Source organism: Anolis carolinensis, chromosome 4 (genome assembly GCF_035594765.1).
Source record: "Anolis carolinensis isolate JA03-04 chromosome 4, rAnoCar3.1.pri, whole genome shotgun sequence".
Taxonomy (NCBI): domain Eukaryota; kingdom Metazoa; phylum Chordata; class Lepidosauria; order Squamata; family Dactyloidae; genus Anolis; species Anolis carolinensis.
In genome coordinates this window covers 226,692,534-226,707,620 of record NC_085844.1, presented here as the reverse complement: position 1 = coordinate 226,707,620, position 15,087 = coordinate 226,692,534, and the positions used below count along the sequence as shown (strand labels likewise).

At 40.9% G+C, this 15,087-nt stretch overlaps 1 protein-coding gene and 1 long non-coding RNA gene across 2 annotated transcripts; one reads left to right on the top strand and one right to left on the bottom strand.

Annotated features, from left to right (window-relative positions):
- Positions 1–1,157: 1,157 nt before the first annotated feature.
- On the top strand, positions 1,158–14,624 carry LOC103278775 (immunoglobulin gamma-1 heavy chain-like). Its single transcript, XM_062978905.1, has 8 exons — positions 1,158–2,089; positions 4,859–4,908; positions 6,486–6,833; positions 7,292–7,621; positions 9,049–9,168; positions 11,068–11,430; positions 12,445–12,753; positions 14,018–14,624. The coding sequence occupies exons 1-8, from the start codon at positions 2,025–2,027 to the stop codon at positions 14,344–14,346; spliced, it is 1,914 nt and encodes a 637-aa protein (XP_062834975.1). The 5' UTR covers positions 1,158–2,024; the 3' UTR covers positions 14,347–14,624.
- On the bottom strand, positions 3,653–6,524 carry LOC134298490 (uncharacterized). Its single transcript, XR_010005594.1, has 2 exons — positions 5,828–6,524; positions 3,653–5,055 (listed from the first exon to the last, which is right to left on the bottom strand). It is a non-coding gene; the product is annotated as an uncharacterized LOC134298490 (long non-coding RNA).
- Positions 14,625–15,087: the final 463 nt, after the last annotated feature.

Sequence of the window (15,087 nt, the reverse complement as noted above, 5' to 3'; positions counted from 1 at the left end):
AAGGAATAGGAGTGGTGTCCTCTTGTCTTTTCCCCCAAGCAGAAAAATAACTAGGCCAAGTCCCTGAGCAGTGATTATAAAAGGTGGCTTCTGTTGCCAACAACTAATAGTTGACAATATTTACTGTACTGTCATATTCCCCACAATAAAACTGCCGTAGCATGCCAGGTTTTCTTCTGCGGGTTTCTTGTTTTTAAGAGCTGCTTGACAAGAAGAAATTCAACACACACTATACAGGCAGTGCCCAAGTTACGAACAAGATAGGTTCTGTAGGTTCCTTCTTAAGCTGAATTTGTTTGCAAGTTGGAACAGGTACATTTTTAAGTGTAACTCCAGCCACACACTCACACACAAGCTTTGGATAGCAAAGCAAAGGATTAACACCCCCGTAGTGTCCATTTTGCTATCTGGGCCCCTGTTCAGAAGATTTCACCTCACCTTCTGTCCCTGTGATAATGAGATTTTGTAAAATTTGGCTTGTGGAAACAAGGATTGCTGGAAAAGCTTCAATTGAGACACTTTATCCCCATTATAACTCTTTTAGGGGTGAATTTCCCTTCTGGGGGGTAGATTTCTCTCACCTCCTGTTGTCTCACCCCCATTTTTAAGTATGAGTCATTTGAAGTTGGATATTTGTAACCCAGGGGGCTGTCTGTATTTTGCCAATGATGGTGAAAAATCTACCAGTTCAATGCTACATAGGCTTGCTGCAGGATAGGTACCATTCCCATTGATCTGAGTGGACTTGAGAACATTTACATTTTTTAGAGCCACCCCACTTTTAAGGACTCAAGTTTACAATTAATGGGAAACTGTATAGTGCATTGTGGCTGCCACACACTCTCAGCCCCAGAAAACCTTAGGGCACACAACAAAGTTTGCCAGCATGAAACTCCTGCTTCTGCACAACTATAAAAGCATAGGATCCCTCTGCAATTTAATCCAATCTTAGACATTTTAATTTTCTTCAAGATCACACCCTTCTATTTACTAGGAATTAATTCCCACTGTAAGTTCCCATTATCAAATATTTTACAAATAGCAGACAACTACAGGCGTGTATGTGCTTGTCAAACATACAATAGTGAAGTGTGTGCTTGTGTTTGTGTGTGTGTGTGTGTAGTATACACACACAGAGATACATAGTACAGGAAATTAGGGACCTGAGGATTTTCAATCAAAAGTGATTCAAAGAAGGGCCTGCTCTTTCCATAGGCAAGCCTTGACACACAAGCAGTCTCAACTGAACTTCATAGGCGAGAATTAAGCAAAGCACAGATCCCTCATCAAATTAATGGAACCTTTAATTTGCAAGCCTTGAAAAAGCGAGATGTCAGAAAGTGAGATTTCACAGGAGAGCCTGCAAGTGCCTTCAAGTTACTTGCTGACTTTACAAGAACCTCATGAATTTCCCAAGGTTTTCTTAGGTCCTTTCTACACTGCCATATAAAATCCAGAGTATCTGTCTTGAACTGGATTATATGGCAGTGTAAAAGGAGCCCGAGACAAGGGATACTGAGAAGGGTTTTGTCAAGTTCTTTTCTCTAAAACGCTGCCTACATCACAAGGTATTCATCGAGGATTTCCTACCCAAGGACTATCCAGGGCTGATCCTGCTTAGAATCCAAGATCAGACCGGATCTGATGCCTTGTGGGCAAAAAAGGGCTGCCACACGAAAGGGAAAGAGTGAAGGCTGACCAGTAAAATGTTGTGGCCCCATGCAGGGCATTTTCTCTCCCAATTTTTTTGCAATGTTTATAATGAGGTGGAGTTGCCTTCCTGTTCTTACACATAACGAGGGGTTGCGTCCCGAGATTTGGCCCAAGTTACTACTCGCCTACAAAGTCAATCTTCCGGAACACACCTGGTGCCTTTGGAGACTCAGTCCCAGGCTAACGGAGGGTAGACAAACAAACACACAACCGCGCTGCCTTCACCAGGAAGAGCATTCAAGTCTGCCTTGAAACGGGGCAGGTACAAGCGCTGTAAAGGAGGGAAGGCAAAGAGAGAGTTTAAGAATCCAATGATGAACAAGGAAGGGAGGAAAGAAACCCCGACCACTTTGGACAGCCGGAGTCCGTGTGAATGGTAATCTCTTTGCATTAAGGCAGAGAACTGCTTTATGGGTTCTCTCCCGAAGAGGGCGGGGAATGACTTCTGAAATGGCGAAGCGGCAGAGCGGGAGGCTGCGGAGACAAGAGAGAGCCGTGGGGCGCGAGTTCGAGGCTCAGGTGGAGAAGATCTGCTCTTCTTCTCCTTTCCTCTCCCTCCATTGCAAGCGTCCTAGCGCACCGGGCTGCTTGTGTCCGAGGCGTATTCACTTCCTTGCTAGAAAAGCGGCTCCAGGCCAAGTGCCCGCTTCCCCATGTGGATCCCGGGTTCCACCGGCCAGGGGATAATTTTGGCCACACTGTAGAATTAACGCACATTGGCACCGTTTTAAGTGCCCTGGCTCACTGCAGCGGAAACTAGGAGTTGTCCTTTGGGGAGGCACCACGCAGAGAAGGCGAAAAGCCCTGGCAAACTCCAACTCCCATGACTCCATACCCAAAATACGAGCTACCCTGAAAATAAGACCTATCATGATTTTTTCAGCATTTCTGGGGATGCCTGAAATATAAGCTCTATGTCCAAAATAAGCCCTGTTCATGTAAAAAGTCAATTTGGAAAAATAAGACTGCCCCTGAAAACAAGCCCCAACACATCTTTTGGAGCGACAATTAATATAAGGCCTTGTCTTATTTTGGGGAAAACAGGGTAGTATGGAGCCATGGCAGCTAAAGAGGTGTCCAAGTGCTTTCAGTCTACAGTGTAGATAAGGCATGAGCAAACTTCAGCCCTCCAGGTGTTTAGGACTTCAACTTCCATAATTCTGTTAGCAGGCCCAACTTTTACCAATGCCTGCCCTAAGCAAAAATTCCACTCCAACCATGCTTTGCTTTGCTACCCACTTTTATAGGGAATCCACACCATAGCACTGCAAAATTATTTCCAGCATTTTTTGTATCTCCTTTCATATGCTTTCCCTGATTACATACTCTTTTTTTCAATTGAAATAAAATGTGCCAGATGTTAGCAAATGCTATGGCATTCACAGAAGTTACAAGGCTATTGGCCTTCTCTGCGAAAGGGTGCTGGTGCCTCACCGAATGACAACATCGAAGATTCCATAGATTGAACCATGGCAGTTAAAGTGGTGACAAACTGCATTAATTTTGCTATGTAAATGCACCCTTGGCTATGGGGAGAGGCCAAATGAAGGCATTGCAGGTGCAACCTTCCTCCCCACACATTAATTATCCCATGACATTTTCCTTCAGTTTCCTGTATTCCAGAGAGTGAGACTCTAAAACTCATTCAAATATATCACTGTTTTGTTGTGGTGTGCCTTCAAGTTATTGCTGATGTAGGGTTTTCTTGGAAAGATTTATTCAGAAGGGTTTGACCTTTGCCTTCTTCCAAGCCTGAGAGAGTGTGACTTGCCCAAGGTAGATAGGTGGGTTGCATGGCATAGTCGGGATTCAAATCCTGGCCATAAACAAATGCTCAAACCACTACTCACTACTCCTGAACTCCTAGATCTCTTACATTTGCTCTATTTTCATTCCATTAGTAATTATTTCTGCCTCTGTGTTCTTTGGAGGCTTAAAGTGCATTTTTAAAATCTTCAGCTTCAGTGCTTATTTATTTATTTCGTGTCAAAAGCATTGGTACAGCAAATACATTTCAAATAATGGAAATAAAATAAAAAAGAAAAGAAATCACAAGCAACTAAATAGTTTTGGACCAAAAGCGGGCAACAGCAACCGCATTGTCTGTAGCTTTAAACAACTCCTCCTCCGTACATGAGGCAGGGCATTGTGGGCAAGCATACATATGCTGAGTTGTTTGTTCAGCTCCACAGTCACACAAGGTGGAGGATTTCTCCAGGTAGTGCCACCTTGCTAAGTTGTCTTTTGATCTGCCCACTCCACTTCTGAGTCTGTTTAGGGACTTCCATGTTGCCCATTCCTGGTTTGCCCCTGGAGGAAGACCCTCATGGGGGGCCATCCAGTTAGAATTGCCAGGTTTAGCTGCCCAGAGGGACACCCTTGCTGTTGCTGGAGGAACATCAAGAGGAGTGGTGGTTCTCATGAAGCCCTTCCTTGATTTGAGTCTGGTGGGAGGAGGGTGATAGCCATGCAGTGGGTGGCTTTGACAATGTTCAACGTTTTTTCTCTCACCGTTAGCAGCAACTTCCCGTCGCACGTCACGAGGGGCAATGCCAGCTAACTTGTAGAGTTTATCAACAGGTGTAGGTTTAAGGCATCCCGTGATGATTCTGCATGTTTCATTCAGTGCTATGTCCACCTGCTTTGCATGGGCAGACTTGTGCCAAAGAGGACAGGCATACTCTGCAGTTGAGAAAGACAAGGCCAGGGCTGATGTTCTAGCTTCAGTGCTAGAAATGTGTGAACTGAAATAAAATTTCTTGCGGGGGACAGAATTTTAATCAGGGGGTAATAATTTCATTTTGTACTTCCAGGCTGTAAATGATCAGGATCTGAAGGGCAACATTCCTTACCTCAACTGATATTTGCAACACATGCAGCTGCCATGATCTAATAAGCATGTTTACTAGTGTCACCAAATTCAATAGGATGTATTCCTAAATGAGAATATTGGTGGCATTGCTTCCTGTTTCTGCACTGCGTACTCGATCTCATTCTTAAATCTTTCAATTTCAAAGCAGCGCCTTTTGAGGGTGAAGCCAATCCACTGTCCCACTTTCCTTACTGGCAATACTTGTGTACTTTTGATCTGTTAATGTATAGCCAAAGTCCAGCACCTCCCATTTCTTCCTTTCTTTTTATAAAGGGACCGTACGATGGAAGTGTTGCTGCTCCTGTTGTGTCTCATGGCTGCAGGTAAGACTACTTTCCACTTTCCCTTTTGCTTTGTGGAATGGCTACCACTCAAAGCTGAGAATTTCCTGCCCTGAAAAAGTGGTTGTGCTTTGCATCTCTGCATAATAGGTTGTTGTTCTGGACTTCTCTTCTAGTCAGGAAACAGGCCTAAAAGAAAAGATGAAATAGAAGCTTGGTTGTCCTCTGTTACTTGGTTCTCACATTACACTGTTATTGCAATATTTTTTCCACTTTAATTGCCATAGAAACATCATATGGAATTCTGGGAATTGCAGTTTACAAAGCACAGAATTCTACAACATGTGTCCAATGGAGTTTAAATGGAATAATAGCACTATAACAATGTAGTGCAAAGTGTCATATCTGCAAGTGTCATATCTGCTTAGAATCAGATTTTTAATGTTACTGCTGGCCCTGGCATTAGAGAGAGTCTGGTGGCCATTCTTAGGGGGCAGCAGCAACCACTGCTATTCTTCTTGACCCAGGAATCTTATGGGAGGAGAAGAAGCAACATTCTATACAGTCAGCCCTCAATGTTTCTAGGGTTAGGCTGAGGCACCAGCCCTTGTGAAAGTGAAACACTGCAAAAAAAAAAAAAGAAAAAAAAAAAAAGAAAAGAAAAGAAAGTTCTATTTTTTTTACCTGAGAGAATAATTCTGGGTTTCTAAATATTCCAATATGGCTCTGTGTTCAACCTCTGCTGGAAGCTGCCCACGGAATTGCATTGGAGGACCTAGTAATTCCTAGAGAGGTATTCTGGCTAGAAATCCCTAGTTCTTCCAGCATGAATGCAGCAAGTTAACCAACTAGGCACACTGAAGGATCAAGACATTTCCAGACATAACATTTTAGTCAAATCCATGAATAATTAAACCTGCAAAAGTCAAAACCACAAATGTGGAGGAAGAATTGTACTTACTTTTGCAGCCTCTGCATGAAGTACATAATCCCAGATTTCCACTCCCCTGCAGAATTTCCTGGTTGAACTGCAATAAGGTGTGTCCTGAGTTCAAAGTGGTTTTGATCTTTGTAGTTCTATCAGGAGAAAAGGCACATGTGTATTTAAATATCTATTTAATCATTTCTTTCTAGTTTGTGAACCCAGACCCAGAAAAACTCTCTTAGTGAAGAAAATAATTTTATACTCTACTGATGATGCATGCATGAATAGGTATTCTGAAGCCAGCAGAGTGGCTTGTTCATGCACATGTTGGACATATTCTGGCCATTATGAAATACTGTGCGGTCTACTTTAGGTGGGAAATATTTCAGGCTATACTTATTTCTTCCATGGAAATTTTTATGAGTGGAACTGCAAATCCAGTTTATTGAGCTCAATGGGATATGCTCCCAGCTAACAATGTATCAGTAATGAAGCCAATTGATTCAGCTGGTGTCCCTTCACTTTTGTTTGTGCAGCAAAACAGTTATTAATGAGCTCCAATGGCTCCTCTCAACAATTTTGCTCTCATACAAAAAAGAAGGGAACATAACATTGTCTAATTTTTGTTCTAAAAGCCCTAGATCACAAAGGGTTTGCAATCGCTATTGTTATGCTTATGATATTTTATTTCCAGATGCCTTGGAGGTGAAGATTAGCCCTTCCCCAGTAATAGGTCTGGTATACAAGGATGTTGTGCTTCATTGTAACTTCACTGTCCAGCGAAGTTTCAAAAAGGAAGATGTGGCTGTGAAGTGGACCATGAAAAAAGTGGTATCTGGAGAAGACAAGCCAGTGTTTCAGTTTGATGGAAATTACACATCAAGTTACCGGCAAGGTTCCTTAGTGAATCCTGCGTTCCTGCCCTATGGCATGGCATCACTCATGCTGTCCAATGTAACATTAATGGATGAAGGGATTTATACATGTACCATTTTAGTGATGCCACAGTATGGAAATGGAAACATCCAGCTTAAAGTCAGAGGTATAGTCATTTTTAAAGTCATTTCAGCAAAACAAATGTGGAAATTATCAAGGTCAATAATGCTGAGAAATTCAGGCTTCTAGCCATGCCCCTTTCCAAGATACTCTATTTATATCCAAGGGTGTTAACATTTCTTGGCCATTTTTATTGATACTGATTATTATTTTTATTTTATCTTTCTCCCAATAGTGTGACTCAAAGTAGCATTGGGGGTTATGCGAGTTACAGTTGATAAACTTTGAGTAAGAACTTGGGCTGCAGCCCCAGACTCTTCACAGCAGCTTGAAACCTCTTGAACAAGGAGGTATGGGATGTCTCTTTGCATATGTGAAGGGAATGTGCAGTTGCTCATGTAACTAGGTGTTATTCAACCATTGTGTCCCAAGGGGAGCTAGATCCTCAAAGGTAACCTTTTTGAAATAGTTTCTCTCTAATAAAGATCTGTCTTCCTGTCTCAGCCCAGCCTACAGTCCAGCTATCTCCCCAAAGTGTAATGACTGCAGCAGAAGGAGAGAAGACATTTTCTTGTCATGTCCGCAACTTCTACCCTCAAAGAATTAATGTCTCTTGGCTGGTCCGAAAGCATGGCAGCACACATGAGGCACCGTTATCTTCAGATATATGCACTGGAGTCCCATCTTCACATGGCTTTGATGGTTTGTTCACTGTGCTGAGTCGTGTAACCCAAATGGTGAATGAGACAAACAACGGCTCCCTGTACATCTGCGAGGTGCAACACGAGTCCCTGAAGAAACCACTGAGGAGGAATACAACATTGTTGGTCACAGGTAGGCACCTGTGTCTTTTGATGAATTTTGTTGAGGGTTGATAGCTTAGTTTGAATATCCATGTATGCTTGGTCCCTACCCTCAGAAGAAATTCACCGTCCAAACATTTTGGGTTGTTTTATCATAGAGTTTTCATGCTAAAAGACATTGAAAAGACATTAACCACACATCATTATGAACAGGATTAACAAGTGTTAGCTATAGTACTACTGCTTTTGTCTGCTTTTGAGAGATTCTCTGCTAGAGTTACACACATCCCTCCCCCAACTGCTGTTGCCCAGTCGCTGTTTGGCACAGTTAATCAATCTGACATGGGAGGCCTTGCCAGCAGCACTGCTGCCATCAGCATAGCCTCTTGTCTCATAAGATCCACCTCTTCAGAAAGTACATAACTGAACTTTTTAAACAGGTAAATTTAATGTTGTAAATCAAAGGTGAGTAATCTGTGGAATTGGGCCCATTTTATTTATTTATTTATTTACAACATTTTTACCCCGCCTTTCTCACCCGTAGGGATTCAAGGCAGCTTACAGGGTTGGCAAAATTCAATGCCCAAAAACAGAATTCAATAAAATCAAACAGCACAATTACATCAATTAAATACTTAATAAAAACATTATACAAAGTTTAAAACACATAAATAATTCAGTCCATTCATCCAAATACCTCGTATATAAACCTTAGTCCGGGCCATGTCAGATCATAATACTTATTTGTTGAATGCTTACCTCCTACTCCTTGAGCGCACATGTGCCATCATGTTGCCCAGTTTGTCACCAGCATACAATTAAAATATAGGGGTTTGACAGTAACAACACCCATGTGTTCCTTCAATAGCAAGGTATATGTAGTTTCTTACTGTACTTTGTTTCAAAGTAGAATCATACTTCCAGAAGAGTTCAGAAATTTTATTCTGTTTAAAACAAAGATCCCACTGCCTGTACATCTTGTTTTGGTTTTTTTTTTTTGGTTTTTTTTAAAAAAAAAATGAAAATGCAGTTTTCTTTATTTCTACTGTTCCAGCAACAGTTTCTGCCATGGCAGCAAATTTAGGGATGGCAGCAGGATAAAAAGAGGCATAATTACATCTGCTCAAAAGGAAGGCTCACAAACTGATGTACAAAATATATAAAATGATGTGCATTTTAATCATGAGCATCTCTGTGCATGGTTTTTGGGGCTGGCAGCCAATGGAATGTCGTGTGATTTATGCTGCAAACAGTGGTTTCCATTTCCATTTCTTTTGTTTAAACAAAGGTGTGCTTTTCTGATGCTGAAGAAAATAGCAGGCTAGGATAACTGAAATGAAATGCATAGCTTCCAAGGCAGGTGATCCCAGCAAGCAGTCCAACCTGGAGACAAAAAGGTGATTGAGTGCATGTCAGAAAGAATATCCTACTGATGATAACAAATGCATTTGTTTCTAGCACTCAGACCTTATCATCAGGACACAGGATTTATCATCGGGGTGGCCATTGCTTGCATCATGATGACAGGTTTATGCAGTATATTTGTAACCATATTTTATCAGCAGCGGCTTGCTAAAGGTAAATCACTAAAAAGAACAATATAAAATGGTAAATTTGATAGAAAGTTTGCTCATTTTATTGAAATTGATTTATTCACTATTTGCAGACTGGTGTCAGGGAGTGAACTTCAAAGGGGTATAATATGTATTTGTTATCTGAATTTGGAACTGGCAAATTACATTGTTACTTGTAACTGCTTATTTTTTGACAAGAATACAACATCACAAAATAATGTAGGAAATAACAACAAAGTTGCTTTCTTGGTGTGTCATGTAACAGTTTCTAGTTACATGTTACTTTTAAAGGCATTTAAGGAGACATTTTGATAGGAAGTTTTCAAGGTTTATGCCACTTTTATTAATTCTATATTTTCCCTAAAAAGGAAGGGAAATAAAAAGTGATGAACTGCATAATAAATAATTCCACCAGGTTAATGTTTTCCAACAGTTTTATGGAGTAATAGAAAACCCTCTCCCTTCTTGCCTTCGCCACACCATGTGCAATTTTAGATACCTACCTCATCTCAACCATACCCTTTTCTTTCTTTTTTTTTTGCTCAAATATTAAATGTTTAATTAAATTCAGACCAACACAACCAATTAAATCTCCTTGAGACAAAGGACATTAGCAATGTTATTCTCCATCAGATCATAATATGGCTCTACTTCCTTTGTGGTTAAAATTGACAGATCTCAGAGCTGTTTTCAGGCTCTGAAAAACGGTTACCAAGGAGGTCAGGCAGCAGCTTCAATGGTGCAGTCTTTCTTGGCATGAGAATAATAATAACAACAACATCAACCATACCCTTTTTTCAGCTAAAAATCCTAAAAATGTTATACTATGCCCCCATGGCACTTGCTCCAATCCACTAATTATTTTATTTGACCTGTTTTGCACTTTCTCCATGAAACCAAAAACGTTTTGAAATGCAGTGACTCAAACCATATTAACTGTTCTGGTTTCCACTCAGGATGGCAGGGTGTTGCAGAAAACTGGGGCTAGGGATTGAACGAACTATCTTTAGACACCATCAAATTGCACATCTGTTTTGATTCGAGCTTTAGCTTACTTAATCAGATACAGTATTTTACATGTCTTACTAACAGTAGCTGGAAAGATATAACCTTGTCTGTTCCTGCTCCTGTGTTTCCAGTCCCATCATACTCTGTTATAACCACTTTTGACTAGCACCCATGACTTTTCTGGTCTATGATTCATTCTGCACTTTGCTGTTCTGTGAACCAGAGGGAGTTGTCCTATGTCAGGTCAGGCTGTTGCTTCATTTAAGCAAGTTTTGTCTACTATGACTTAACATCAGCTATGCAGGGTCTCAGGTCAAGATCTTTCCCATAATTTGTTATCTGATCCTTAAAAACACCCTCTTGCAGGTCATTAATTGGGAGGACACCATTGTTCAATAATAGAATATAGAACTTGGCATGCAGAATCTCCTGTGTTCAACATCTGACTTGTTAGTGTTGTTTTCTTTTAGCAGTGACTGGTTGGAACCTAATCTTGATTAATGAAAAATTCAGACTGATTTGCAATATCAGGTAGCAATGAAATTAAATTCATACAGTATTTGTTAAGAATCCTCCTGTGTGTAAGAGAGTGTTGTTGTTGTTGTTGTTGTTGTTGTTGTTTGTCTTCAAGTAATTTATGACCTGATTATGTGGTGTTCTGAGACTGAGAGAATGTGACTTACCCAAGGTCACAGAGTGGGTTTTCACTGCCAACTGGGAAATCAAATCCTGGTCTCCAGAACTTTAGCCCAATGTCAAATGCTGGAATTTTTAGGTTGCTAAAGTACTCAGATTTCTCTGGTAGAAAACTTTAGTCAAATTCCCTGAACTATAGGAGAAAACATTTAGTACTTTGCAGAGTACTAAACTTCCTTCCTTCCTTTCTAACTTTTAGTGGAACCTCAAGTCTCCTCAATCATTAAGCCAGACTTGATCCCAGTTAATGAAAAAATTAGACTGATATGCAACATCAATGGATTCAGACCCAAAACAATCCATGTGATGTGGTACCGAAAACACACACACATGGCATCAACAGAAGATCCTGCAAGAGAGGATATAGCCCTTTCTGATGTAAGAGAAGACATAACAAGCATGGCTCAGCAGCCCTTGGAAGCCAATGGCCGGGTTTATAGCATCTCCTCCTGCCTAACATACACGCCTACTATAAAGGACAATGGGGCAGAATTTGAATGCAGCATCCAGCACAGTACTCTCAAGAGCCCAATAAGGAAGACCACAGTTGTTTATGTTACTGGTAAGGCTATTGATTTAACATTCATGTATTAGCTACAATTACAGTACATCCTTTCCCCCTAATACGTTCAGGGAGACACATGTTTGGTGTGTTGGATATGGGAGGATCATATTGAAAAGAAAGAGCCCTTTTTTCAGCAACAGCAGAATTCACATTAGGAGGATGGGTTTGCATAAACCCAACAGAAGAAGAAAATTGTTTTTAGGATCCTTAAAGGGAGGAATATTTACTAAAGAAATCCATTCTTTAGATAGAGCAGCCTGGTCCTTTCTGAAAAATAAAGATAGTAGACAGACGTTCTCCAGCATGTTCTCTTCCATGAAAGGAGACAGAGAGTGCCATTGGCAGAAACGGAAGAGGAGTGCAATCAAGGATAGTAATTTGAGTTCCCCTTCCTGAACCAGATGATCCATTCTGCCCATATTGCTTTGGGATAGATGGCAGACAAAGGAAACAAGCAGGTAGCTGGGACATTTTAAAAACACCTGAAAAAATAAAATGGAAAATGATTAATTGGTTAATTGGGCTATACCTGTCAAATCAGAACAGTTGGACAAGTGAGCAGGTGTGTGTTAGTGAAACCTGGCCTCTTGTGATGTTTTGGTGTGCAAACCCTGAGGGAAATCAGTCTTATTCATTTCTGGTGGACTGAGATTTAATTTTTATAATATTTCAATAATTTTATAAAATATCCTTTTATAATATTTGCAAGTGGAATCTGAATTAAGAAATTGCAGCATGGAATGCTTCTGTGTTCCAGAATACTATATTAAATCTTTCTTAATTGTTTCATTCATTCTGTCATCAACACATAATATTCCATGGCTTCGGAGCTTGCTTTAAGTTCCCACCTAACATTAAGATTAGTTGTGTCTGATGGGAATTGTAGGCCAAAACATCCAGAGTGAACCAACTTGGAAAATTCTGGCATCCAGTCAGAGTGCTATAGAACCAATGTAACATCTGAAAAGATTGAATGGTGAAATCCTATCCAATTTGATACTTCTTTGGCAGCTCGTCCAGCAACTCATTACATCTTCAGTTCACCTCAGCTCCCTGTCCAGGGAGAGAAGCTCATTCTGACCTGTGTTGTGGAGAAATTTTATCCAAAAAACATTGATTTGGTTTGGTTTCGAAATGGACATCCAGTTGAAGAGGTGACACAGTTTGGACCGTTTCCTTGTGAAAGCAATTTTTACAGTGTGTGGAGTCAAACTGAATTTACCCTGACCAAAGACAATGAAGGAGCTATTTATACTTGTCAGATTCACCACAGCAGCTTTGGAAATGTAGAGGAACTCTCCTATGAAATAAATTTGCAAGGTAGGATTGTCTCATGAAATCGGTGTTTATTGAACCATTCAACACACCACAAACTTAGCAAATCTGAATTATCACTTACACACACTTCTTTATATATTGTAAGACAGATTCCTGTGACTTAGTGCCCTCATCTACAACTCCCAGAATCATCACATTTGAAGGCACCATATTGTAGAAGGTTGTTGCCAGGAAATTCCTTTAACTCAGAAACAACTCTAACGCACAGAGCAACAAATTTAATGGAGCTGCTGCAGTGGAGTGTATTGCTGATTAGACATCGATAGAACTGGGCATTGCTTTGAATTTGTTGTTTTTTTTCCACCAAGTCAACTTCAGCTTATGGGGCCGGGCTGTGGCGCAGCTGTTGAGCAGCTGCCTTAAATCACTCTGACCATGAGGTCATGAGTTCGAGGCCAGCCCGTGGCGGGGTGAGCACCCATCAATTAAAAATAAAAAATAGCCCCTGCTCGTTGCTGACCTAGCAACCCGAAAGATAGTTGCATCTATCAAGTAGGAGATAAGGTACCACTAAAGTGGGGAGGCAAGGTTAACTAATTTACGACCTGGAATGAGGAAGTGCCGTCAGTGTGGATGATGAAGCAGCTGCTCCCCCCTGTGGCCAGAATCGAACATCCCCTCAGAAGAAGGTTAACTTGCCTCTGCGTGTGTCTCTCAGTCTCTGTTTGATGTGTTTATGGGCATTGAATGTTTGCCCTATGTGTGTTATAATGTGATCCGCCCTGAGTCCCCTTCGGGGTGAGAAGGGCGGAATATAAATACTGTAAATAAATAAATAAATAAATAATTGGTTTGTATGTTTGGTGTAAAAAGAATTATATCGATCTTGGAATCAAGTGTGGTATAGTGGTTGAAGTGGTGCATTAGGACTCTGGAAAACTGGGATTCAAATCCCCATTTGGCCATGGAAACCTATTAGGCGAACATAGGTCAGTCATATTTTTTCATCAGCAGAGAAAAGCAATAGTGAACAATCTCTGAACAAATCTTGCCAAGAAAACTCTGATAGATCAGGAAATGACTTGAAGGCACACATCAGCCCCAAACATCTGATCAGCTTTGTATTACCCTCACCCTCCCTTTCCTTGACCTTGCCAGCTGGTTGGAATACAATTCCTGAGATCTTTCCCAAATTCACATTTGACTACTAGGGTGGAAACAGGCATAATATGATCTACTGCTACACCTGTCATTTTGGGGGACATGTCATCTAACCAGTGATCCTTTTATCCTTGTCATCCAATAGGAACACCTCCAGAAGTCCTTTGGATCACTCCAGATCCACTGAGTCCTGTGCCAGGAGAAGAGCTAAGGCTGAATTGCAGAATCAATAACTTTTCCCCTAACCTGATCAGTGTGAACTGGTTTAGAGATGGGGAGCTGCTCCATGAACGGATCTGTCACTCAGTTGCTGTAATTGGCACCAATGGCTTGTTCTCTATGTGGAGCCTGCTGAGGGTTACCCCAGAGCACGGGGCCAAAAAGACTGTGTATAAATGCAGGGTGGAACATGGAGCCCTGAAAGAATGCATAGAAAGATTATACACTTTGCAGTTGCCTACTGCATTCTGCTAAATTGATAACATCCTTGAACAAATCCTTGTTATGCTGTGATGAACTGACATGGTTACCTTCTTGAGAATTTCTACAAACACAACATGTAAAAAAGGTATGCCCAAAGGGTGCTTTGATAAAATGTTGTGGTGAGGTAGGGACTTAAATGTGTTCTGACCAGCATTTGGACTCTCTTTCCTCGTAGGATGAAAGGCGGATACTTTGGCTTTTGGCCTGAGATCTTCATCTGTAAAAATACCCCACAGAGTTGCAAGGAGATTAAATTCTGCTTACAGCATGCTTTGAAGATGCTTATTTCTAATTGCTAATATTAAGGTGGAGCTATTGCAACATAGCTTTGGCTACTCAGAATCCTAGGACAAGACTATTCAGTTGCAGATTTGTACAGCTGTTGAAGATGTTATGACAGATGCAGTCTTTTATGCAGGGATCAGAGCATTTCGTCAGTCGTTGGGATGGGATGGGGACTCTGAAGATAAATCCTGCTTCTGGTAACTGATGGTGATCAACTTATGCCTCAATTTCATGAGTGCTTACTTGAGAAATATATTCATTGAACTTAATGGGATGTGCTTCCATGTCAGGAATAAGGAAATGTTGTTGACTACAGCTTTCATATTTTCTCACCACTGCCCCTGCTGGCTGTGGTTGATGGGAGTTGCAATCAAGTAATATCTGGAGAATTATAAGTGATCCAAACTTGTTCTAAGGAAGCATGCTTAATGTGTCGCTAATACTATT

Coding starts and splice junctions, on each gene's coding strand:
- LOC103278775 (XM_062978905.1), top strand. CDS start 2,025: ATGATGAACAAGGAAGGGAGGAAAGAAACCCCGACCACTTTGGACAGC. Junction 6,834..7,291: donor CATCCAGCTTAAAGTCAGAG/GTATAGTCATTT, acceptor TTCCTGTCTCAG/CCCAGCCTACAGTCCAGCTA. Junction 12,754..14,017: donor CTATGAAATAAATTTGCAAG/GTAGGATTGTCT, acceptor GTCATCCAATAG/GAACACCTCCAGAAGTCCTT.